Source organism: Bos mutus, chromosome 2, assembly GCF_027580195.1.
Source record: "Bos mutus isolate GX-2022 chromosome 2, NWIPB_WYAK_1.1, whole genome shotgun sequence".
Lineage (NCBI taxonomy): Eukaryota > Metazoa > Chordata > Mammalia > Artiodactyla > Bovidae > Bos > Bos mutus.
In genome coordinates, this window is record NC_091618.1 from 6,902,231 (window position 1) to 6,926,310 (window position 24,080).

The following is a 24,080-nucleotide window of genomic DNA, read 5'->3' on the forward strand; positions in this document are numbered from 1 at the left end:
CATTTAGTGCCAACCAAGGGGGGGTCAGTTATTGTCTGAGATTGGGGTCCTTGTCTGTCAGAGACTAATCTGTAAGCTACATGCCTGCAGGATGACCTTTTCTTAAGTATGTACCACGTCTAACATTTCTTGGGTGGGGGGAGTTGCTTGAATAAAGTGGGTTTATATTAATAGGAAGAAAAGAAAAAGAAAGTGAAGTCGCTCAGCCGTGTCTGACTCTTTGTGACCCCATGGACTGTAGCCTGTCAGGGTCCTCGGTCCATGGGATTTTCCAGACAAGAATACGGGAGTGGGTTGCCATTTCCTTCTCCATTCTATTAATAGGAGTAACCACTTACTGTGGGCCACAACTACAGAGCCTGTACTCTAGAGCCCGTGCTCTGCAACAAGAGAAGCCACCTCAATGAGAAGCCAGCACACAGCAGCTAGTAGCCCCAGCTTGCCACAAGAGCCTGAGCATCACCAAAGATCCAGTACAGCAAAAAAATAATTAAATAACATTATTTTTAAAGATTGAAAAAAAAAGGACTTCCCTGGTTAAGGACTTCCAGTGGTTAAGAATCTGTCTTGCAATGCAAGGGACACAGGTTCAATCCCAGTCCAGGAAGATCCCACATGCTGTGGAACAACTAGGCCTGGGTGCTGCAACTACTGAGCCTGTTCTCTAGAGCCAGGGAACTCCAAGTATTGAGCCGGAGTGCGGAGACCCCCTGCCCTGCGACAAAAGAAGCCACTGCAATGAGAAGCCCACACACCACAACCAGAGAGCAGCCTCTGCTTGCCACAACTAGAGAAAGCCCACACACGGCAACAAAGACCCCGTGCAGCTGTAAAAATAAATAAAATTTTTTAAAAATTAAAAAACACAAATCTGAGGGAAACTGAGGCTGAAGGCAATCTATTAATAATTAGTAACTTGCCCCCAAGATCTCATTGCTATTGAGGTAGCCAAAACAGGACCACATCTGTCTTCACAGCTCAAGACTCTGAAGCCAACGCTGTTCAGTTACTATTTATTTATCTGTTTACAGACACGGTGCGCTGTTGGTGGGCTCTTCATTCCCCAACAAGGACTCGAACTCAGGCATTCGGCAGTGAGGGCACACAGTCCTAAGCAGTGGACCGCCAGGGAATTTCCCTAAATATTTAAATTCCATTTGTTTACACTGTTAAAGAATAAAACTCTCACTTCATAATTTGCCTACTTGACTTAGTGTAGTCCTGGCCCCTCTCAAGACGCAAGAACCACTTGTTCGTGAGGCTGTAAGTGGGGGAACAGCATTCAGCTTTTTTTTTTCAACTTAAAGTTTAATATCATTCCTGTGATTAAAATTTTTTTAATTAATTTCTGTATTTTAATTGGAGGCTAATTATTTTACAATATTGTAGTGGTTGTTGCCGTACATTGACATGAATCAGCCATGGGTGTACATGTGTCCCCCATTCTGAACCCCCCTCCCACCTCCCTCCCCATCCCATCCCTCAGGGTCATCCCAGTCCACCGGCCCTGAGCACCCTGTCTCATGCATCGAACCTGGACTGGCGATCTATTTCACATATGGTAATATCCATGTTTCAGTGCTATTCTCTCAAATCATCCCACCCTCGCCTTCTCCCACAGAATCCAAAAGTCTGTTCTTTACATCTGTGTCTCTTTTGCTGTCTCGCACATAGGGTCATCGTTACCATCTTTCTAAACAAACACATGAAAAGATGCTCAACATCACTCAGTATCAGAGAAACGCAAATCAAAGCGTTCAGCTTTTAAAAAAACCGGTGTTGCAAAAAGCCCAGGTCGGCCCCAGGACTGCCAGGGTCTCCTGTAATTGCCATCTATGCCCACGAAGGGGCAGCCGACTCTACGAGGCTTCAGGCGCGCCTCTCTTCCACTCCTTCATCTCGCTGGCCTGGGAAATGAGCCCGCCTCCTGGCCCATAAGGCCCTGGGTCGGAAGTCTCGCCCTCTCTTCCTGTTTCCCGTCATGGCGGTGAGTAGCTGATTCCCGGGTTAACTGTCCTTCATCCACGTCCATCCACGGCCGGCCGAGCCGCTGGGGGTTACCTCGCCAGCCGCCCGAGGAGAACGGAGCCCACAGTGCCGGCCGTGCCGAAGCCGGCAGAACCGTGCGCGCTGAGGGCGCGGAGCTGGACCTTGTCGCTTGTCTCCCCCCACCCCCCAGGAGTAGGCTCCGGGCAGCCGCCGGAGGCCCAGGAACACGGCCCGCAGGCTGCAGCGAGTGGCCAGCGGACCGATCGGACGGGGGGTCTGGGATGCGGGGTCCGGGACCTGTGGCTTCTGGCCTCGGGGACTCAACACTTCAGCCGGGTGCTGGGGGAGGCCTCCGCCGGGTTCTCCCCTCGGGGCCGACCCCAGATTTCGATCGCAGCCTCTAGACGGTTTCCGAGTGGGGTGGGGGGCGCTGCACAGCCACGTGCTGGCTGGTCCCCCCCCCACCCCCGCTCATCGGAAAAAAGGGGGTGCCTTCCGTTACCCTACACTTTGAGCCCCGAGGGTTCACTCTCAAGCGTCTGTAAGTTTACCACCCGGTACCTGTCCTGTTTCTCGCGTTCCGAATGTGGGTGAAGGAGAGATAAGACCCCCCCCCCGCCCCGAGAGGCCTTCCTTGGTGGCTCCCAGATGAAAGAAAGGGTGACGATCGCTGTTAAATCTATTAGGGACTGCTTTGGGGATGAGCGGAAAGGCGCTCTGCATTTAGGCTGGCCGCCGGGGGGAGGTTGAGGCGTGTTGACCGCCGCCGCTTCTCTTTTTTTGCAGCAGGATCAAGGTGAGAAGGAGAACCCCATGCGGGAACTTCGCATCCGCAAGCTCTGCCTCAACATCTGCGTTGGGGAGAGCGGAGACAGGCTGACCCGGGCAGCCAAGGTGCTGGAGCAGCTCACGGGCCAGACCCCAGTGTTCTCCAAAGGTGAGTGGTTGTCGGCAGCTGGAGGGCTGACTGTTGGGGGATGCCCCCGAAAAACGTCAGGCCCGTTTTGTACCCAGTTGGGAGGTGACAGGTGGTATCTCTTAAAAGCATTGCTTTCCTGAGCTTTGTGTGAATCGAAATTGAGCTCAGACTAGCCCAAGTAGAGATTTTTTCCAAGTAAGGAGGATATGCAGTGAGGTGGAAATGTTGGGAATGCAGAAAATGGCATTTGATTAGATTAGCAGTGAGGATAATCTAGGTGAGGGTAAGAACAAGGCTGCGTACCTAGACTAACCTGCTTCCTGCTTCAGATTCCGGCTCCATCACTTGCAAGTCTGATTTCTTCCTCTGGGCCTCAGCTTCCTTATTTGCATACAGGGGATGATAATAGTTTATATATATAAGATTGTGGAGGATGGACAGGGTTATCTGAAATGCCTGCTGCCCAGCAGGCACAATGCAGGCATTACATTTTTTGTGTTTAGAGCTTCGTTGCCTTGGGATAATGGAATACAGGGGTTCGCAGCCTGCCTCTTTCTTACCAACTGGTCTGTACAAGGTAGCCTCTCAGCTTCTTCTGTAAAATGGGGGTAAGGATACAGTAGAGTTTTAGCAAATATTGGTTGCTATGGAATGCTAATTTATTTTGGAATCTTGGAGATGACGTTGTGGAGAGGGGAGTGCAGTGGAGCTGTGACGACAGCTGACTCCTTGTTATCCCCATGTGCAGCTAGATACACTGTCAGGTCCTTCGGCATCAGGAGAAACGAAAAGATCGCCGTCCACTGCACCGTCCGTGGGGCCAAGGCGGAAGAAATCCTGGAGAAAGGTCTAAAGGTGAGGCCTGTCTCTAAACGGGGGAATGGTAGATTGAGTCAATCTTCCGAGGTGGGGAGAGCTTCTAAAGGGCTTTTCCCTGTATTGGGGAAATGAGATATTGTTCCTCGCCAAGTTACACTGCACCGTGTTTGGGGGTCTTGAGTGTTGCAGGCTGAGCTAGATATCAGGGTGTTGAGCTGACAGGGAGTGGTTTCTGCATTTTTCTCCCCAGGTGCGAGAGTACGAGTTAAGAAAAAATAACTTCTCAGATACTGGAAACTTTGGCTTTGGGATCCAAGAACACATCGACCTGGGGATCAAGTATGACCCGAGCATCGGTATCTACGGCCTGGACTTCTACGTGGTATGAGTACCGAGTCTCCCACTCCCGCTCTGTGAGAGTGGGCGCTGCTCCTCTCTTTCGTCTGTGCTGTCTTGGCGGTCACATGTTGGATTGGGGCTTTGAGTGTTGTCTGTCTTCGCTCCCTGGGGAAGATGCAGCTCATTGGTGGCAGGCGAGGGGGTGTAGCCCTGGCTATGGACTGTGGCTGGACGAAGATTCCTATAGTCGTGGTGCTTAGGGTCTAGGCTCTAGTGAGCAGTGATGTGGCTCAGAGGTGGAGGAAGGAAACGACTCCAGCCACTGAGTTAACATTTTGAGAGATGGTATTGAGGTTGCGTTTGGTGTTGGGGTTGGCTGCTCTTTTCCCTGCTGCTTCCCTCAGACCTCGGGAATGGGGTGGCTTCCATCTGGGGGCATGAAAGCAGGGTTGATGATGGAACTGTTCGCTCGGGGTGGGGGTTTAATGCAGACGTGACCGTTTGTGTCACTGTGATGTTTTGGGCCCCCAGAATCAAGTCAGTAGCAAAACCCTGAAGTCCTGACTAGTGTGAACATGAAGGACTATTAGATTTCAATGTCCAGACAGACTGAGTTCGGCGCTCACAGGCACCACAAACCTTTAACTAGAAGCACTTTTGAGCTAAAGCAGAGGAGAGAAATATAATTATTTCTTTGTGCATCTTGAAATTTTAAGATTTATAGAATGCACATGCTGAAGTAAGATTTTTTTTATCTGTTATTTTTTAAAATAATAGCACTCTGGGACACGGGCGCAGTGGTGACTCCTTAGCCACCACTGGGAGTTAGGTGTGGGGAGGGGAGGTGCTGGGAGGCCAGCCTCCTGAGCAAACCTGTCGTGAGGCGGTGTGTCGTCCAGGAGGCTGGTTCCATCAGACCCTGGGGTCATGGGTCTCTTGCACTAGAATTACGAGGTGACTCTGGAAGATCAGTTGCTCCAGTGTGTGAGTCTTGTCCGTCTGCTCTTGACTCTGAGCTGGCTAGGTGACTGTTGGTTATTCCTGGGACAGGTGCTGGGTAGGCCAGGTTTCAGCATCGCAGACAAGAAGCGCAGGACAGGCTGCATTGGGGCCAAACACAGAATCAGCAAAGAGGAGGCCATGCGCTGGTTCCAGCAGAAGGTAAAGCTTGACCTGTCTCAGGTGGAGTGGCGGAAGGTGGTGTTGGTGAATTGACTTGGGATGCGGGGATGCAAAGCCTGGTGGGTAGCTCTTTAAAGGTAGAACATTTGGGCAGCTTGGCAAATGGGCTTCCAGGGTTTGTGGTTTAAGAGAACACCCAGAACCAGGCTTCTCCTCAGCCCTGTGAATGCAGGTAACTGGAAGGGGAGGAATATGACTTTTAATAGGAACCCCGTTTTCTCAGGGTCCAGTGCAGTTGAGCGTAGTGGAGCGATTGTTAAAACTGGCCAGCTTCCTGTCTAGGGATGTGGGATTCCAAGCCAAAATTCATGTATCTGATTTGAATTCTCGAACGTTAGCCATTGCTGCAGTCATTACTGTTACCTCCTGTTCTGAAAAAATAAAATCTCTTCTCTTTCAGTATGATGGGATCATCCTTCCTGGCAAATAAATTCCCGTTTCTATCCAAAAGGTCAATAAAACATTTTCAATGAAATGTACAATTACTGTTGTGTGTTCTGTGCAAGGAGCCTGGCCATATTCAAGTCCTTGGACCTCGAGCCACTTAAAGCTTCGATGGGAATAGCTGGTAACCACCCTGTCTTCCCCTCGGATGCCAGTGCTTCCTGGCAGACCCAGGCTGAGCGCTTCGCAGCACTGCCCTGCTCACCGCCCCCTGCTGGCAGGCTGTGGTGCCGTGGCCTGGTGTGGCCCGCTGATTGTACGGGGGGTGGCGTGGTTGGGGCCGGGTTTGAATTTAGTGCCTTGATTAAAGTGGGGTGCAGGGCTCCCCTCTGCTCAGTGATGCTGCCGTCCATTAGAGGCTTTACCAGTCCTGCTGTGTGAAAGGATCAGAGTCTTTGATGTGGTGCTTTGGGGTGAAACACTGGACTCGGTTTTTCCTTTAAAATGAGAATCTAGGGTTGCTGAGAATGTAAGTAGAGAAGGGGATGATGGTCTTTGAGACCCATTGGCTGGATTTGATTGCCCGCCCTGCATCTTATTAGCTCTGTTATACCTTAGATGTGCGTCAGCGTCCCCATCTGTATTGTGGGGGCAATGACAGTTAACCTCCTTCACAGTTCAGCCGTTTAATGTTTCTTGATGGCTTTAACTTGCACCAGGCACATAGTGCTCAGAAAGGATGAGTTCTGTGTTACTGTCTGTGAGAAATGTGACTGCTCCCAGAGTGCGCCCTTTGCTGTGACAGTGGGACCTTTGCCTGTGCTTTTCCAGGTTACCGAGGCAGTGACATTCGAAAGTCACCATTTCTCTATTGGACATAACACTTGGCCAGTGGCTGTAGCACGAGTTAACTCAGCATCGTCACTTGTGACTGACGAGTTCAGTTGTCCCTGGGCCACCTTTTCATTGCTGTTAAATGGGTCTTTAATTTTTTGGCTGCCTTTGTAAGGTATTTTTCAACCTTATTAAAGGAGGTTATTTGGTATACCTAACTTTTTATGAAAATATGGCTTGCTTTGTTTTCCTGATAGTCCTCTCCATCAGATCCAGGTGCTTGAAGGGGCGGATCATGAAATATGTTAGCATAAGCTTTGTTTCACTTAAACCATCAGCATGCATTCATTTCTCAACCTTTTACTGTGGGACCCCACTTTGTAAACAACTTGTGAAGGAGCCCAATTCCTGTGATGAAGCTTCACTTTTATAGTGGGGGGACCTCTCTGTTTAACAACTCTATACTAACTACAACTGAAATAAACATCTTTGAGAACAAACTAACTCTTGGTGAATACATTGGCTGGCTAGTACTGGGTGCTGTGGAAGTTGGAATATTTTCTAGTGATGGGAGCGTGTACTAGTTTAAATAAAGCATTGCAGGAAAATGAAATGTAGAAAGTCTCTAATGGTATTGCCATCCTCTGCACTTGGCTGTTAGCCACTGGTGTGTAGCTGTGTTTTTAAGTTCATGTACTTCCTGTTGAGTTTAATGACAGTGTACGCGCCCACCCTTCATTTGGTCCTGCTGACTTGTAAATCTGTTCACTTCCCGTTTAAAAACTACCTAGGCTTCTGGCCCAGAGGGAACACGGGCCCTCAGGAGTTTGAGGAATAGCTGGGTTTTGCTTCTAGCTCTAGCAGTGATGTTTTAGGTGAGTGACTAAACACCTCGGGAGCTGGCACAGGCGAGAACACGTGCCTAGCCAGCTGAGAGCAGCGGTGCAGGGAAGCCTGCCACCCCCAGCCCCTCCTCTAGCTAGAGGCTCGTGTGCGTGCGTGCTCAGTTGTGGCCGAGACTGCGACCCTGAGGCTGTAGCCCGCTGGGCTCCTCTCTATCCAGGGGATTCCCAGGCAAGAAGACTGGAATGGGTTGCCATTTGCTAATTCAGGGGATCTTCCCAACCCAGGGATTGAACCCGGGTCTCCTGCATTGGCAAGCGGATTCTTTACCATTGAGCCGCCTGGGAAGCCTTGTTAGAAACTCGGCTTCCAAACACGTCACACAGGGTCTGAAGCACTGGTGTTTGCTGGAATCGCCTGGGGAGTGGTCAGATCTGCTAGACCCCACCTGAGACCTGGATTCCTTTTAACAAGACCTGCAGGTGGTGTGTATGGACCTACAGAGTAGAAGCGCTCCCCACATCCTAACATCAGAGGGAGGGAGGGAAGGCGTAACGTCTGGGGAGGTTTCTCTAATAAAATTTAGTCTTCCAAGGTTCCTGCTGTGTTTGTTTTCTCATTTCCTCAGCTGCTCCCCGTGAAAGCTTACCTCGATGTTAGGTGACCGCCCCGTGCTACATGTGGTTGTCTGCAGAGTAAGGTGGTGTCCCTGGCGGGCATCTGGCTGTGTCCCCGTCCAGGGGTATTTGTTGGAGGCAGGCTTTTGCTCATCACGTTAACTAGAGCTGCTGTTGGCTCTGGTACCCGGAGGTGAAGGGTATCAAACGTTCCACCATTTGAAAAAGTGTTACAAGAGCAGTATACGGACTCTTGTGACCCCATGGACTGTATGTGGCCTGCCAGCCTCTCCAGGCAAGGGTGCTGGAGTGGGTTGCCATTCCCTTCTCCAGGGTGGTCTTCTTGACCCTGGGATCAAACCCAGGGTCTCCTGCATTGCAGGCAGATTCTTTACCAACTGAGCTACCAGGGAAGCCCCACTTTGAGACGATCACAGAAATGTGTGAAGCACTGGGGGGGTAGGCACAGGGTGGTTACTGATGACCTCGGCTGCGTGGTGGAGTCTGCCGTGCCAACACTAGAAGGTCCTAGTCTGGTTGAGAAACACCACAACCAGAGAGAGCAAGGGTGGGCAGGGGGATAGGTCAAGTCAGACCTGCGAGGAGCCTGCCATTGGAGGCTCCAGCTGGGTTATGACATAACAAAATTGTGACACAAACTGAAATTGTAGGTATAATTTTGATTTGTGCTTTTTCTCCCTCTTTGCGTATGTCTCATGTCCTAGTGGCTGTGTAATATGCCATTCTGTTAGATGTATAGGCTCTACTACCCTAATCTACGCGGCCAGCACCAAATGCAGGAATGTCGTTCCTCCCATAGAACTGTCCCAGCGGAAGCGCTTTTGTCCGGTTTTCCTGGCCCTGCGTCCAGTGAGTGTGAGGCTCTTCAAGCTGTTAGATAGTGTTGTATAATTTACGGGCTTCCCAGGGGGCGCTAGTGGTAAAGAACCCACCTGCCGATGGAGGAGACATAAGAGACGGGGGTTCAATCCCTGGGTCTGGAAGATCCCCTGGAGAAGGAAGTGGCAACCCACTCCAGTATTCTTGCCTAGAAAATTCCAGGGACAGAGGAGCCTGGGGGCTAAAATCCATAGGGTCACATAGAGTCAGACACGACTGAAACGACTGCACTTAATTTATGCTCCTGCCAGCACTGTGACCAGGGGCAAGTAACAGCAAGCTATCCTCCCTGGTCCTTTATAGCAGAGCCTGTTGGATTTTGTGCTTTTGCCTTTTCCTGCAGCTTGACCACCACGTGTGCAGCTTACCCACGCATGGAGTTTTATCAGTCCCAACCTGTTAAACTCTGCGTATACACTGAGACTCTAACCAACTGTTGGGTAAAGACTGCAGTGAATAGGCTGTCAGAGGGGTCTGAGTCTTAAAGGGTTAAGGCCCCTGCTGTCTAGGTGAGTGGTGAGGTCAGGGCCCAGAAACCACCCACAGTTTAAGCTGCCTGCCACTGGGGACCTGGCTGGTGCCCGGGGGTACAGAACAGCTTTAAGCGCAGCTTGTTATGGAAACCGCAGTTGCTGTTGTCAGGGGGGATCCAGCCTGCGGCACCTGGGGGCACCAGGAGGACTGAACTTGACTGTTCAGGGTGCAGGTGCAAGAAAGCTTAGGAAACAAATGCAGATGGCTTGTGTTTTTACAAATTTGAACAAAATGATGTGTGATTGTACCAATTAAGGACCTTACGTAACATGATTCTAGGATTCTGTTTCATAATTATATATCACTATTGATGTGATTTGTTATGTGATAAGTATTTCAATAGTTAGAAAAACCTGAAAAGGGAAAAAGATACTTGACAAATTAAGCAGAAGTGACATTTTAGACTCCCCCCAGTTATCCTGCTCAGAGAAGGCAATGGCACCCCACTCCAGTACTCTTGCCTGGAAAATCCCATGGACGGAGGAGCCTGGTAGGCTGCAGTCCATGGGGTCGCTAAGAGATACGTCTGAGCGACTTCACTTTCACTTTTCACTTTCATGCATTGGAGAAGGAAATGGCAACCCACTCCAATGTTCTTGCCTGGAGAATCCCAGGGACGGGGGAGCCTGGTGGGCTGCCGTCTATGGGGTCGCACAGAGTTGGACATGACTGAAGCGACTTAGAGGCAGCAGCAGTTACCCTGCTAACACATTGCTTTGATAACATGACCCTTTAATACTACGATGACTGCCTCTGGAAGTATTTTCCCTATCATAGTATTTCTGTAAAATAGTATTTCTGTTTTTTGATTCTGTTTCCTGTGTTGCTTTTAGCGTGTGCAACTTTTTATGAATCTATGTGTTTTTTACACATAGTAAAATAGTAAAACAGTGTAATTCTATGAGGAAATACGGTTTACATAATCTCTATTTTCAGAATTCCAAATTTCTTACTGTACTCCAAAATTACTGAAAACAGTAATTAAAAACCACCTATTGAGGGACTTCCTGGTGGTCCGCTGCAGGGAGCATGGGTTCGATTCCTGGTCAGAGGACTGAGTTCCCACATGCTGTGTGGCACAGCTCCCCCAAATAAGCATCTATTGGGGGGCGGGGAGACTGGTTCTACTTAATCATTCATGGTTCCTCAGAGTGGATTGGAGCACAGAATTTGGAATTTAAGCCTGTCAAATCCCTTGCAGGTCCCTGGCAGATAGTATAGGCTTGTTTTCCACAAAGAGTCCCAATGGCTGCTACTTCAACCCTTTTCCAACTCTCAATTTAGGAAATAGCTGTGTAATAGTTGTTATTCTGAGTAGTGGTCCAGGCACACACCAGGGGAGGAGCGTGCTTTCCCAGATACTGGTTGGGATTCTTTCCTGACACACATATTAACTCATTTAGTTTTCGTAACTCTGTGAGCTGTTACAGTGATGAGGACATAGAGAAGGGTCTTAATTACCCAAAGTCACAAGTAGTAGTGGCAGAACCAGTCTCAGACAAAGGCAGTCAGACTCCAGAGCCTTGAGGCCAGCTGTCTGCTCGCACAGTTTCATAGCTCTGGTAATAAGGTGAAGCCTTTCTGCAGCTTCTGTTGCAATAAGGTTAAACCACACATCTGCCCCTTGACATATGCTCGTATCTAAGTTTTCTTTAAATTAGGTTGACCAACCAACAAAATGCTGGCCTACATTTTCCAAGTCCCCTAGAGGGCTGACAGTCATAGAAACGGAGTTGGTCTCTACTTTTCAAAGACTGGGTCTATAGGGACAAACGCCCAACTCACAGCTTAGTCGTAATTAAAGGAAGAAAGGTCTTCAAATTGCCGGATGTGTGCATTTTGTAGCTGGTATTCTGTAACCTCAGACTCGAGGCTGTCTCACCATGTGCTTGCTCCCAGTGTCTGGCCATCAAGACCGGCTTGTTGCTCAGATGGGGCACAGCCAGCCAGCGACACTGCCCCCGACTGCCAGGGTGAGCCCTTAGGCAAGTCAGCCAACCTCTCTGGGCCTGAGGTTTTGTGTAAAGTAGGGCAACACCTACCTTCCAGGGTTATTTTCAAGAATTAAAGGGAGTATATGCAGATCGCAGAGCTGTTACCAGGATGTAAGTATTACATGTTTATGGAATGTATATCTGTGGCCTGTGGTAGGCTTCAGTGTGAGAGCTTTTGTTCTGCGACTTAAGGGCCCTTTCTCTTTCTCTTTCCTGGGAAAGGGAAGGAGATGAGGATGGTGGTTATTCGCTGTAAAGGCACTGAGCAAGCTCAGACTCGGGGTTATTTTCAGAGAAGTGGGCCTTGAGAATGACAACAGCTTGCAGAGGAGCCAGGCGCAGCTTCCTGTTGTCTCAGCTCAGCATTTCTCTCTCTCGTCATGCATTCAGCAAGTGCTCAAGTGCTTAGCTACCTGAAGCGTGACATGGAGCCAGACAGGTAACCGTCCTTTCTGTGCAGTGGACCAAAACTGCATGTTTCTCCTCGCTGCACTTTTTAGAAAAAAACCCAGTGTCCTTCCTTAATGTTACAGATAACAGAATAGGGTTCCTCCCCAGTACTGCGGTACAGTGGTAGGAGCTGTGCTTTTCCAGACCATCCCTTAGCACCACCAGAAACATGGAGGGATGGGAATTGCTCCTCCCAAGGGCATTCCAGCCCTCTTCTTCCCCCTCCCCCAGTACTGAAAAGCGCCGCATGAGATGGCTTCTGGAGGTAGCTTTGCGTTCACAGAGCTCAGTTAAGTGTGGTCTAGGGCCATGAAAAATGCAGATTGCTGAACTCCACTCAGAGATTTGAACTTGCTGGGGCTCAGAAGTTCACGCTCTTACAACACTGAAAGTTGAGACTCATTGTTGTCTTTCAGAGTTTTTTTGACCACAAAAGTATTTTAATATTACCACTTATTACTTACATGTATACTCACCTCTGGAAAATATTTCATGAAACAATAACCTTTACTACAGGTAATGCATTCTCAATTTATGGTCTGTTCTGTTAATTTGTATTCTTTTTTCTCCTGATGCTAGTTTTAGCCCAGTAAATCTGCAATTTGAAAAGCCCTGCTTTCCAGGGTAGTCAGCTGTGTTTCAATCACAAAGTCAGAACTTCAGAGCTAGGAGAGCCCTCAGAGGTTATCTGAGCCTTAATCCTTGTCCAATACTGGACTGGTTACAGGAGAATCACATGAGACATTTGTTTAAAATATAAATTCCAGCCCCAACCCTAAAGAGTTTAGAGTAGGATATAGGCTTTTTGTTTGTTTTGTTTTAATGTAGCAAGCTTCTGAGATGATTTGTGTGCAGAGTCAGGTTTGAAAGTTCTAGTATGTGACCCTTATGTGTGAAGGCTCTCCAGAATGAGAGGATTTGAATTTGCCTGTGTGTATATACAGGGCTGCTACTGCTGCTGCTACTGCTGCTAAGTCGCTTCAGTCGTGTCCGACTCTTTGCGACCCCATGAACTGTAGCCCACCAGGATCCTCTGTCCACTGGATTCTCCAGGCAAGAATACTGGAGTGGGTTGCCATCTCAATTTGTAAACCACCTTTAAATAATTTCTGAAGTACTGTTGGTTACCAGATATTTTCTTTAAAACTCATAAAAGAACCTGTCACTGAATTTACAGGTTTCATATGTTTATTACTTGATATATTTTTAGTCCTTTTTTTTTTTTTCTTTTTTGGCTGCTCTGTGAGGCTTGTGGGATTTTCGTTCCCCAACCAGGGATTGAACCGAGGACCATGGCAGGGAAAGTGCCAAGTCCTAACCACTGGACCGCCAGGGAACTCCGCTACTTTTATAATAATATACGAAATAGATATGTGACTGTCTTTAAGAAATGTGTCCTGCTTAAGTCACTTATTCTGTAAACTTTTTGAGTGCCCACTCTGCCCAACACTGTTTACAGTTCTTAGGATATATCAGCAAACAAAAACAAAGATTTCTGCCTTCGTAGAGCTTTTAACTTTTTGGAAGGAGATGGGTAATAATGCACAAGTAAATTATACACTTTATGTGCTATAAAACGATGTGCACGGTGGAGAAAAGAAAAAGTAGGGGAAGGTGAGGGGAATGGGGAAGGTGGTCAGGGTGGGGCCCCGGCGAGACCTGAGAGGGCTTGAAGGAGGGAAGGATTGGCCGAATGGGTCTGTGAGGTAGAGCTTTCCAGAGAGGGAACAGCTTGAGCAAAGGCCCTCCCCCAGAAGGACATGGAGTCCACGGCCCAGTTGAGCCAGGGAGAGTGAGGGGGAGCGAGGAGGGGCTGAGGTCAGAGAGGTTGGGGCGGGGGGAGCTGCTGGCCTGGTAGACCGCTGGCCTTCTCTGCGAATGAAATGAATCACTCTGCAGAGTCAGAGCGGAGGCGTCACATGAGCTGACTTCCATTTTATAGCTGGCTCTGCTGTGTTAAGCCTGGGATACGAGGGCGTGCGTAGAAGCAGGAAAGCCTGTTGGAAAGGATTGTGGTAATCCAGGCAATCATGTTGAGTGAGGCAACAGTACTGAGGGTGGGGAAAAATGGTCAGATAATGGGTTTTGAAGGCAAGCCAGCGTAATTTCTTTGAATGAATGGAGAAGGGATATGAGAGAAAAAGAAATCAAGAACGATTAAAATTTCTGACCCAAGCAACAGAAAGTATGGAGTTGCCATGAATTTCAACAGGGAAGGCTGTGTTTGGAGCTGGTTCGACTGGAAACTAAGAATTCCATTTTGAACGTATTTAAGATGTCCACTAATCGTCCAAGGGGAGACGTGGAAGAGGCAGCCAGAGTCTGGAGTCTTGGCTGCCAATGTGTGTTGAGGGGTCTTTAGCATCAAGATATCCATGTTTAACGTCTTGAGACTGGATGAAATCACAGTAGAGTGAGTGATGGAAGGGCAGTCCAGGACTGAACCTTGGATTACTTCAGTAGGAAGAGGTCTGGAAAAAGAAGAGATATTGACAAAGAAGATTCAGAAGGAGGGACCCCTAAAGTGGGAGGAAAAACAGACGAGCTTGGTGCCCTGGAAGCTGGGAGAGAGAGTGTGCAGGGAAGGCATGATGAACTCGAAAGCACTGCTGATGGGGGTCAAGTCAGGTGAGCACTGAGACCGCTGGATTTCTCAGCGCAGAGGCGACTAGTGACCTTGACCAGAGCAGTGCTGGAAGGATGGCAGAGGTGACAGCCTGAGCAGAGTGACTGGAGACAGCTGGTATAGACAGTGCTTGCAGACCGTTTTGCTGTCAGGGGGAGCAAAGATGAGTGAAATAACTTCTTTTCTGGTGATTGGAAAAGTCCAGTGGGGGTGGGGGAATTGATGTGAGAGAGAGGGGACGTGCTGTAGCAGTACCTTTGAATACGTGAGAGGGGTTGCTTCTAGCACAAAGTGGAGGGGTTCGGTTTGGATAGAATCGTGGTTGGTAAGTCAGGAGGCTGAGTGTGCGGGTGTAGATGTTGGTAGGTGGTAGGATGTGGGATGGAACTCCGTGGATGCTCTCTTGTGGTTGAGCTTCTAGTTCCTCAGTGAGGTAGGAGAGTAAGGGTCGGTGGGCGGGGGAGAGGTGTTAGGCGTTAGAGAAGGAGAGAAAGAGCCACCTGGGAGAGTCCCACACCAAACACAGGGCAACGGTCCTGAAGGGCAGGGCCCTCTCAACGAAGCACTGGTGAGTGAAGAAACGGGTTGAGAACTAATGGGTCACGTTCAAGGTCACACAGCTGGTGAAAGGCAGAGCCAAGCCCAACCCAGATTGCCGGGTCACCTGGCCTGAGACTTGGTAGATTGGCGAGGAACTGTCTTTTCCATGATAGACTCTGCTCTCCGTGGCAGCATCTCAGCCTGCCGGTCTGTCCTGCTGCAGAGTGCTGTCTGTCGTGCGAGCAGTTCTCTCTCATCGCTGCTCTTGGTCTCTGGATTCTGTCTTGGCTGTCTTCCAGTCCTGCTTTGTATCTTTGTCCTACAGATCAGAGGTGATCAGACCTAAGTGTGCCTGTAAGACTGTAAGAATCTCCTGTAACACCAGTTTGCTAGGACCCCACCCTCAAGAGTTTCTGATTCAGTAGATCTGGGGTGGTGTCTGAAAATTTGTGTTTCTAAGTTCCCAGGTGATAACTGAGGCTACTGACTCAAGAATAATTCTTTGAGAACCACTGGACTGGCCTCTGTATGTCTCTGTAACTCATTCATTCAGCAAATGTATACTGTGGGCTTGCAGTGTGTATTGGGGTCTTGGGGATATAGCAATGAAGACAGTCTCTATCCCCTAGGAGCTCACAGTTTAGTTGGGGAGACAAGTGAGGAAATCTTCAATATACTTCCATGGCTTGTTTCCCTCAGCTTTATTGACTTATAATTGACAAATAAAATCTTATCTATTTCGAGGAGTGTTGGGGCTGAGTGGTGACTCTGATGGTAAAGAATCTACCTGCAGTGGGGGAGACCTGGGTTCCATCCCTGGGTTGGGAAGATCCCATGGAGTAGGGAATGGCTACCCACTCCAGTATTCTTGCCTGGGAAATCCTATGGATAGAGCAGCCTGGTGGGCTACAGCCCATGAGGTCATGAAGAGTCGGACAGGACTGAGTGATTGAGCAGCAGAGCAGAGGAGCGTCGTCGTGTAGTCACTAAGTTGCGTCGGACTCTTTTCGACCCCATGGACTGTAGCCCCCCAGGCTCCTCTGTCATGGGATTTCCCAGGTAAGAGTACTGGAGTGGGTAGCCATTCCCTCCTCTAGGAGACCTTCCTGACCCAGTGATTGAACCTGCATCTTCTGCTTGGCAACAGATTCTTTGCCACTGTGCAACCAGGGAAGCCTACATATTTAGAGTATATAACATCATTATTTGATTAATGTATAATTGTGACATTATTACTACAGTCAAGTTAACTAGCACAGCTATCACCTCATAGAGTGGTCTTTTTTTGTGTGCGTGAGAACACTTGCATGTACTTCTTTAACTTTGTTCCAACGCTGCTTTTACTGTTTGTTTCGGGGTTTTTTGGCCATATTGAGGTAGTTACCTAATGTTTAAGTGGACTCAGTTGTTAATTTATCTATTATTGTTGTTTAGTTACTAAGTCGCGTTTGACTCTTGTGACCCCATGGACTGTAGCCTACCAGGCTCCTCTGTCCATGGGATTTCCCAGTCAAGAATACTGGAGTGGGTTGCCATTTCCTTCTCCAGGGGAAGACCCAGAATCTTCCCGACCCAGTGGGTGAACCACATTTCCTACACTGCAGGCGGATTCTTTATTGCTGAGCCACCAGGGCTTCCCATACCTCTTTTTGTGTGCGTGCTTGCATGCTAAGTTGCTTCAGTCGTGTCCAACTCTTTGCGACCCCATGGACTGTAGCCTGCTAGGCCCCTCTGTCCAAGGGATTCTCCAGGAAAGAATACTAGAATGGGTTGCCATGCCCTTCTCCAGGGGATCTTCCTGACCCAGGGATTGAACCCATGTCTCTCGGACTGGCAGGCATGTTCTTTACCACTAGCGCCACCTGGGAAGCCCATGTCTCTGATTGCTATTATAAAAGGAACATCAGTATCACTAGCTGCTTAGATTCTGTTGCCTACTAGAGGTCCTGGGCCTGAGGCTTGCACTATTCAAGAGTAAATCAGATCAGATCAGTCGCTCAGTCGTGTCTGACTCTTTGCGACCCCATGAATGACAGCACGCCAGGCCTCCCTGTCCATCACCAACTCCCGGAGTTCACTCAGACTCACGCCCATCGAGTCAGTGATGCCATCCAGCCATCTCATCCTCTGTTGTCCCCTTCTCCTTTTGCCCCCAATCCCTCCCAGCATCAGAGTCTTTTCCAATGAGTCAACTCTTTGCATGAGGTGGCCAAAGTACTGGAGTTTCAGCTTTAGCATCAGTCCTTCCAAAGAAATCCCAGGGCTGATCTCCTTCAGAATGGACTGGTTGGATCTCCTTGCAGTCCAAGGGACTCTCAAGAGTCTTCTCCAACACCACAGTTCAAAAGCATCAATTCTTCGGCGCTCAGCCTTCTTCACAGTCCAACTCTCACATCCATACATGACCACAGGAAAAACCATAGCCTTGACTAGACGAACCTTTGTTGGCAAGGTAATGTCTCTGCTTTTGAATATGCTATCTAGGTTGGACATAACTTTCCTTCCAAGGAGTAAGCGTCTTTTAATTTCATGGCTGCAGTCACCATCTGCAGTGATTTTGGAGCCCCCCAAAATAAAGTCTGACACTGTTTCCACTGTTTCCCCATCTATTTCCCATGAAGTGATGGGACCAGATGCCATGATCTTCGTTTTCTGAATGTTGAGCTTTTAAGCCAACTTTTTCACTCTCCACTTTCACTTTCATCAAGAGGCTTTTTAGTTCCTCTTCACTTTCTGCCATAAGGGTGGTGTCATCTGCATATCTGAGGTTATTGGTATTTCTCCCGGCAATCTTGATTCCAGCTTGTGCTTCTTCCAGTCCAGCGTTTCTCATTATGTACTCTGCATAGAAGTTAAATAAACAGGGTGACAATATACAGCCTTGACGAACTCCTTTTCCTATTTGGAACCAGTCAGTCTGTTGTTCCATGTCCAGTTCTAACTGTTGCTTCCTGACCTGCATACACATTTCTCAAGAGGCAGATCAGGTGGTCTGGTATTCCCATCTCTTTCAGAATTTTCCACAGTTGATTGTGATCCACACAGTCAAAGGCTTTGGCATAGTCAATAAATCAGAAATAGATGTTTTTCTGGAACTCTCTTGCTTTTTCGATGATCCAGCGGATGTTGGCAATTTGATCTCTGGTTCCTCTGCCCTTTCTAAAACCAGCTTGAACATCAGGAAGTTCACGGTTCACATATTGCTGAAGCCTGGCTTGGAGAATTTTGAGCATTACTTTACTAGCGTGTGAGATGAGTGCAATTGTGCGGTAGTTTGAGCATTCTTTGGCATTGCCTTTCTTTGGGATTGGAATGAAAACTGCCCTTTTCCAGTCCTGTGGCCACTGCTGAGTTTTCCAAATTTGCTGGCATATTGAGTGCAGCACTTTCACAGCATCATCTTTCAGGATTTGGAATAGCTCAACTGGAGTTTTATCACCTCCACTAGCTTTGTTTGTAGTGATGCTTTCTAAGGCCCACTTGACTTCACATTCCAGGATGTCTGGCTCTCTAGGTCAGTGATCACACCATCGTGATTATCTGGGTCGTGAAGATCTTTTTTGTACAGTTCTTCTGTGTATTCTTGCCATCTCTTCTTAATATCTTCTGCTTCTCTTAGGCCCATTCCATTTCTGTCCTTTATCGAGCCCATCTTTGCATGAAATGTTCCTTTGGTATCTCTGATTTTCTTGAAGAGATCTCTAGTCTTTCCCATTCTGTTGTTTTCCTCTATTTCTTTGCATTGATCACTGAGGAAGGCTTTCTTATCTCTTCTTGCTATTCTTTGGAACTCTGCATTCAGATGTTTATATCTTTCCTTTTCTCCTTTGCTTTTCACTTCCCTTCTTTTCACAGCTATTTGTAAGGCCTCCCCAGACAGCCATTTTGCTTTTTTGCATTTGTTTTCCATGGGGATGGTCTTGATCCCTGTCTCCTGTACAATGTCACGAACGTCATTCCATAGTTCAGGCACTCTATCTATCAGATCTAGGCCCTTAAATCGATTTCTCACTTCCACTGTATAATCATAAGGGATTTGATTTAGGTCATACCTGAATGGTCTAGTGGTTTTCCCTACTTTCTTCAATTTAAGTCTGAATTTGGCAATAAGGAGTTCATGGTCTGAGCCACAGTCAGCTCCTGGTCTTGTTTTTGCTGACTTATAGAGCTTCTCCATCTTTGGCTGCAAAGAATATAATCAATCTGATTTCAGTGTTGACCATCTGGTGATGTCCATGTATAGAGTCTTCTCTTGTGTGGTTGGAAGAGGGTGTTTGTTATGACCAGCGCATTTTCTTGGCAAAACTCTATTAGTCTTTGCCCCACTTCATTCCGTATTCCAAGGCCAAATTTGCCTGTTACTCCAGGCGTTTCTTGACTTCCTAGAGTAAAGAGCAGTAGTTAAAGGAGCGAAAGAGAACTGTTAGGCTTCCAAGGTAGTGCTAGTGGTAAAGAAGCTGCCTGCCAGTGCAGGAGACAGAAGAGACAGGTTTGATCCCTGGGTCCGAAAGGTCCCCTGGAGGAGGGCATGGCAACCCACTCCAATATTCTTACCTAGAGAATCCCGTGGACAGAGGAGCCTGGCGGGCTATAGTCCATAGGGTTGCAAAGCATCAGACATGACTGAAGCGACTTAGCATGCAAGCAAGGAGAACTATAATAATTATCTGCTCCTGAGCACCTACCCTGAGCAGGTAATATGTTATTAACTCTCTTAACCCTTGTGAGCGACCCCATTTGTACTCTAATCTGTATAGCACAGATGAAGAAGCACAGAGAAGTCAATTGGCTATTAGCTAGCACAGCAGGGATTGAACGCAGGCAGGCTGGCTCCAGGGTCCATGCCCTTTGCCACCATCTGATAACTATCTCTGCTTTGAAACTTCCTCCTTGTAGTCAGAGACTGGAAAAGCATTGGAAAGGGAATAACTTTCTCACTTTGTGATTTACTATATTATTTAGTATCGTGTCCGTATACCCATCCCACACTTGAGGATACAGCAGGTTAGAAGACTGATGGCTGGTGCACCAGAGGTTTGCTCAGGCCGTTCTGTGACTGCTTGTGTCGGGTCAGGTGTGGGGTGGTGGAGAGAGGGGCGCGATGCGAGTGAGGAGGGAGGGGTGTTGGTAATGACAGAAAAACTCACTTGATTTAAATGTCAGCGCGAACCAGGCAAAGAAAAGGGCTGAGGAAAATCATTTCGGACGAGGCAGTATTGATCTCTGAGATACGGATGCTGCAAGGAGGATGTTGAGTTATTTGCGTCTGGAGCTAAGAGCAGTGTCTGGGGCATGACAGGAAGGCCTGGGAATCTGCTGGCTGTGATGGGGAGGGCACCGGCTCCGGAGCCACAGAGACCAAGAATGGAATCCCACCCCTGGCTTTGCTCACCTTCTGCCCTTGGTGAATTTCTTAATTTCTCTGAATTTAGTCTCCTTGATAATAGGAATAGATAAGTCCTGTCTAACTTGGTTATTATCAAAAGTGGAAATCATGTAAGTGAAGTTATTATGACCCAAATGCTCAAGTTTTTATCAGCGTCCTTTGTGTTTAGAAAGCTCGTCCCAGCAGCCAGGGGCATCAAAACCACCGGGCGCCAAAACTAGCCAGACACAGAAGCCCCAGGGGTGTTTAGCCACACTCCTGATGTGAGAAGACGTGACCTGAGTTGAGGAGGCAGTTGGAAAGGGGATGGCAAGTAGGGATAGCTGAGGGTGTCTGGCGTTTATGAATTTTAGTCAGGATTGCAGCTCTTTGCAAGCAAACGTGAAAATCTGTAGCAGATTTTAATTTGTAGTTTTCCTGGGACACCCTTGGAGGTATCTGTTAGGAAAATGACTTGCCAGTGGGGGTGATGGAGGTGAAGAGAAAATGATGTGCTCTCAGGAAAGTTGGTTTCAGTGACACAAACCCAAGGGGGAAAAGAGTGGAGGTCAGATTCGGCGGTCTTGCACCCACCCTGTGAGGTGCCCTCCATATGGGCAGAATGCTGTGTACTCTGCAGCAGAGAGGAAAAGCCATCTGTTTTCATCATTTTCATTCATGAGAAAAGTTACTCATCCAAAGAGAAGGGAAAGGTCAGATAAAAGTTGACATATTTAATAGCTCTATAAAGCACCATTGTCCTGGATTTATGTGACCAGTAGGTATCTAAGGGGTTTGGGGGCTTTTTCCCCAGTTATACCTTATATCATATTTTGGAGGCAATTATATGGAAGTCTGAATTTGGGGAAATCTTAAAAATCTCTTATCTTTCCAGAATATCATGTTCTCTGTAGCACTGACAGCCTTTGGCCTATAATTTTCAAGGCTATACTTTTCTCATGTTTTCAAGGATGGCAGCAACAAATGAAGTCAGTGAGAATCAATCACTAACTGATTGATTCTGAAAAGTGATTCAGGTCACGGAGCTTAGTTTGAGATATGTTAATCCAGTATCCAGGTCCAGTCTTTCAAAACATATGCCACTGACCACAGCATATGTGGAAAGTGATAGTGAAAGTCGCTCAGTCGTGTCCGACTCTTTGCGAACCCATGGAATGTATAGTCCTTGGAATTCTCCAGGCCAGAATAGTGGAGTGGGTAGCCTTTCCCTTCTCCAGCATATGTGGAAGGCTGGGGTCAATTTGGAAGTTTTGACAAAATAAGGTCCAAGGAGGGCCTCCAGGAATAAAATATAAAAGATGTCTAGACTGTCTGAGATCTTTTGTGCAAATACAACTCCTTCATCTAACCTGCTGCTGCTGCTATGTCGCTTCAGTCGTGTCTGACTCTGTGTGACCCCATAGACGGCAGCCCACTAGGCTCCCCCGTCCCTGGGATTCTCCAGGCAAGAACACTGGAGTGGGTTGCCGTTTCCTTCTCCAGTGCATGAGTGTGAAAAGTGAAAGTGAAGTCGCTCAGTCGTGTCTGACTCTTAGCGACCCCATGGACTGCAGCCTACCAGGCTCCTCTGTCCGTCCGTGGGATTTTCCAGGCAAGAGTACTGGAGTGGGGTGCCATTGCCTTCTCCGTCATCTAACCTAGAAGTGAATAATTGTCAAGGCCAGTGGCTTCAGCCTAGATTGACTTCCCTTGAACCATAACAGCTGTTAGAGATGAAATAAAAAGGCTTTAAATTCAGACCTGCCTTGTACTGTTGAACATGTGCATTAACCTCTGTGAGCTTCAGTTTTTTTATTTGCAAAATAGCAATAATGCTATTACACAGGATTCTTGTTGGAATGGTCCCTAAAAATTACATGCCCCAGGGTTCACGTATTTAAATCCCTGTAGGGGCTACGAGTAAAGAGATGGGTGAAGCAGGTGTGGTGGTGGACACTTTCTCAGAGGAAGTGGGGATGGGGAATCTCAATTGTGCCAATTCATCAACCTTTTTTAAAATATCTTTTTTATTTTGGATTGATTTTAGACTTCCAAAAAAATAGATGTCACAGATGCACAAATGAATACAAGTAAAATGGAGAAGATGGGTAGATTGTATCAATATTAGTATCCTGATTGTTATGTTGTACTATCATTTTGCAAAATATTACTATTGGGAGAAACTGGATGAAGAGTACAAGAAATCTACATTATTTTTTACAACTGCATGTGAATCTACAATTATCTCAATAAAATTTTCAATTAAATAGTGGAGAGTGCCTATAGATCCTTCATCTAGGTTCTCCTGATACTAACATCTCATGGAACCAGAGCACAATGATCTCCAAACTTAGAAGTTAATACTGATAGAAGTAGACTGCAGACATTAGTTGGATTGCACCAGTCTTTCTATTCCAGTATCCAGTCCAGACGCCACGTTGCATTTAGTTGCTGTCTGTCCTTAGTCTGTGGGAGTTGTTAATCTTTCCTTGTCTTTCTCGACATTGATATTTTTGAAGAGTACTGATTGGTTACTGTGTAGAATCATGGATATTTTTGAAGAGTACTAATTGGTTCCTATGTAGAATGTGTCCCTCACCTTGGGACTGTCTGCTGTTATCTCACGATTAGATTGAGGTTAATATGTTTGGGGAGGAATAGAGTTGGCACATTCAGAGAGGTAGAGGATGAAAACATCTGACGTAAGTAACTTTGGCCAGTAGCGTCCGACTGTAAACTGTAAGGCTGACGACACAAAGCTCTGTACACCAGCCACTAGTTGGTGGGAGAAGGGGAGAGAGGAAGAAGAGAAGTGTGAATTAGCAGCTCTGAAACTACTTGATATTTATTCTAGGATTGAACAATTAAGTGATATATGGTAGATAATGAGAACCAAGTTTCTCAGTGTTGAAAAAGAAGTGACCAGAAGAATTACCAGGAAGCAGAAGGGAACTAAATGCTAGAATGATCCCTGTGGTGCTGCCTTGAAGTTTGAAATATTGGTTGGAGCTCGAAACAGAGATAAATATGTGTGGATACATGACTTAGTTTAAACACATGTATTTTCTACTCTTTCTACTGAGAAGGCCTAGAAAAAGGAACACCCCAGTAACACCGCCTAAACCAAGCAATTAAGATTAATGTCACCAGGGGACTTCCCCAGTGGTCCAGTTGCTAAGAGTCCACCTTGCAATGCAGGGGACATGGGTTCGACCCCTGGTCAGGGAACTAAGATTCCACATGCCGTGGAGCAGCTAAGCCCATGTGCCACAGTGAAAGATCTTGTGTTGTGCAACTAAGACCCGATGCAGCCAAAAAAAAAAAAAAAAAGATGAGCATCAGTGTTAGCTGTGAGGAGAGCAAGCGTAGAACACGGAACGGCTGTGGAGGCCCTTGGGATGAGAGGGCAGGGACTAGGTTGGCAGTGGTCAAGACATCCATGGTGGGCAGGATGGGATTCTGGGTGTTTGAAGATTGGATGGGCAGCATCTGTTGATGGATTGGATCGGATACGGGGCCTGAGAGAGAATGGCATCAAGAATTCCATCTAGGTTTTTGGCTTGAAGAGCTGGGTCAGTAGCTGTGTTTGTTCCCAGTGGGAAAAGACTGCAGATGCAACAGGTTCAGAGAGAGAAAAATCAAGAGTTTGGTTTTAGACACATTTTCATTTTCGATGTCTTTTAGTCATCCAAATGGAGAAGTCACATAAGCAGTTGGATCAATGGGGGAAATTGATATAAACTTG

At 47.4% G+C, this 24,080-nt stretch overlaps 1 protein-coding gene across 1 annotated transcript; it reads left to right on the plus strand.

Annotated features, from left to right (window-relative positions):
• Window positions 1-1,962: 1,962 nt before the first annotated feature.
• RPL11 (ribosomal protein L11) lies at window positions 1,963-5,723 on the plus strand. The gene is made up of 6 exons (XM_005905165.3): window positions 1,963-1,987; window positions 2,779-2,926; window positions 3,657-3,763; window positions 3,978-4,109; window positions 5,117-5,227; window positions 5,649-5,723. Exons 1-6 carry the CDS (start codon window positions 1,982-1,984, stop codon window positions 5,676-5,678), a joined length of 534 nt encoding a protein of 177 aa, XP_005905227.2. The 5' UTR covers window positions 1,963-1,981; the 3' UTR covers window positions 5,679-5,723.
• The last annotated feature ends 18,357 nt before the right edge of the window (window positions 5,724-24,080 follow it).

Coding starts and splice junctions, on each gene's coding strand:
- RPL11 (XM_005905165.3), top strand. Junction 3,764..3,977: donor TCCTGGAGAAAGGTCTAAAG/GTGAGGCCTGTC, acceptor TTTTCTCCCCAG/GTGCGAGAGTACGAGTTAAG. Junction 5,228..5,648: donor TGCGCTGGTTCCAGCAGAAG/GTAAAGCTTGAC, acceptor CTTCTCTTTCAG/TATGATGGGATCATCCTTCC.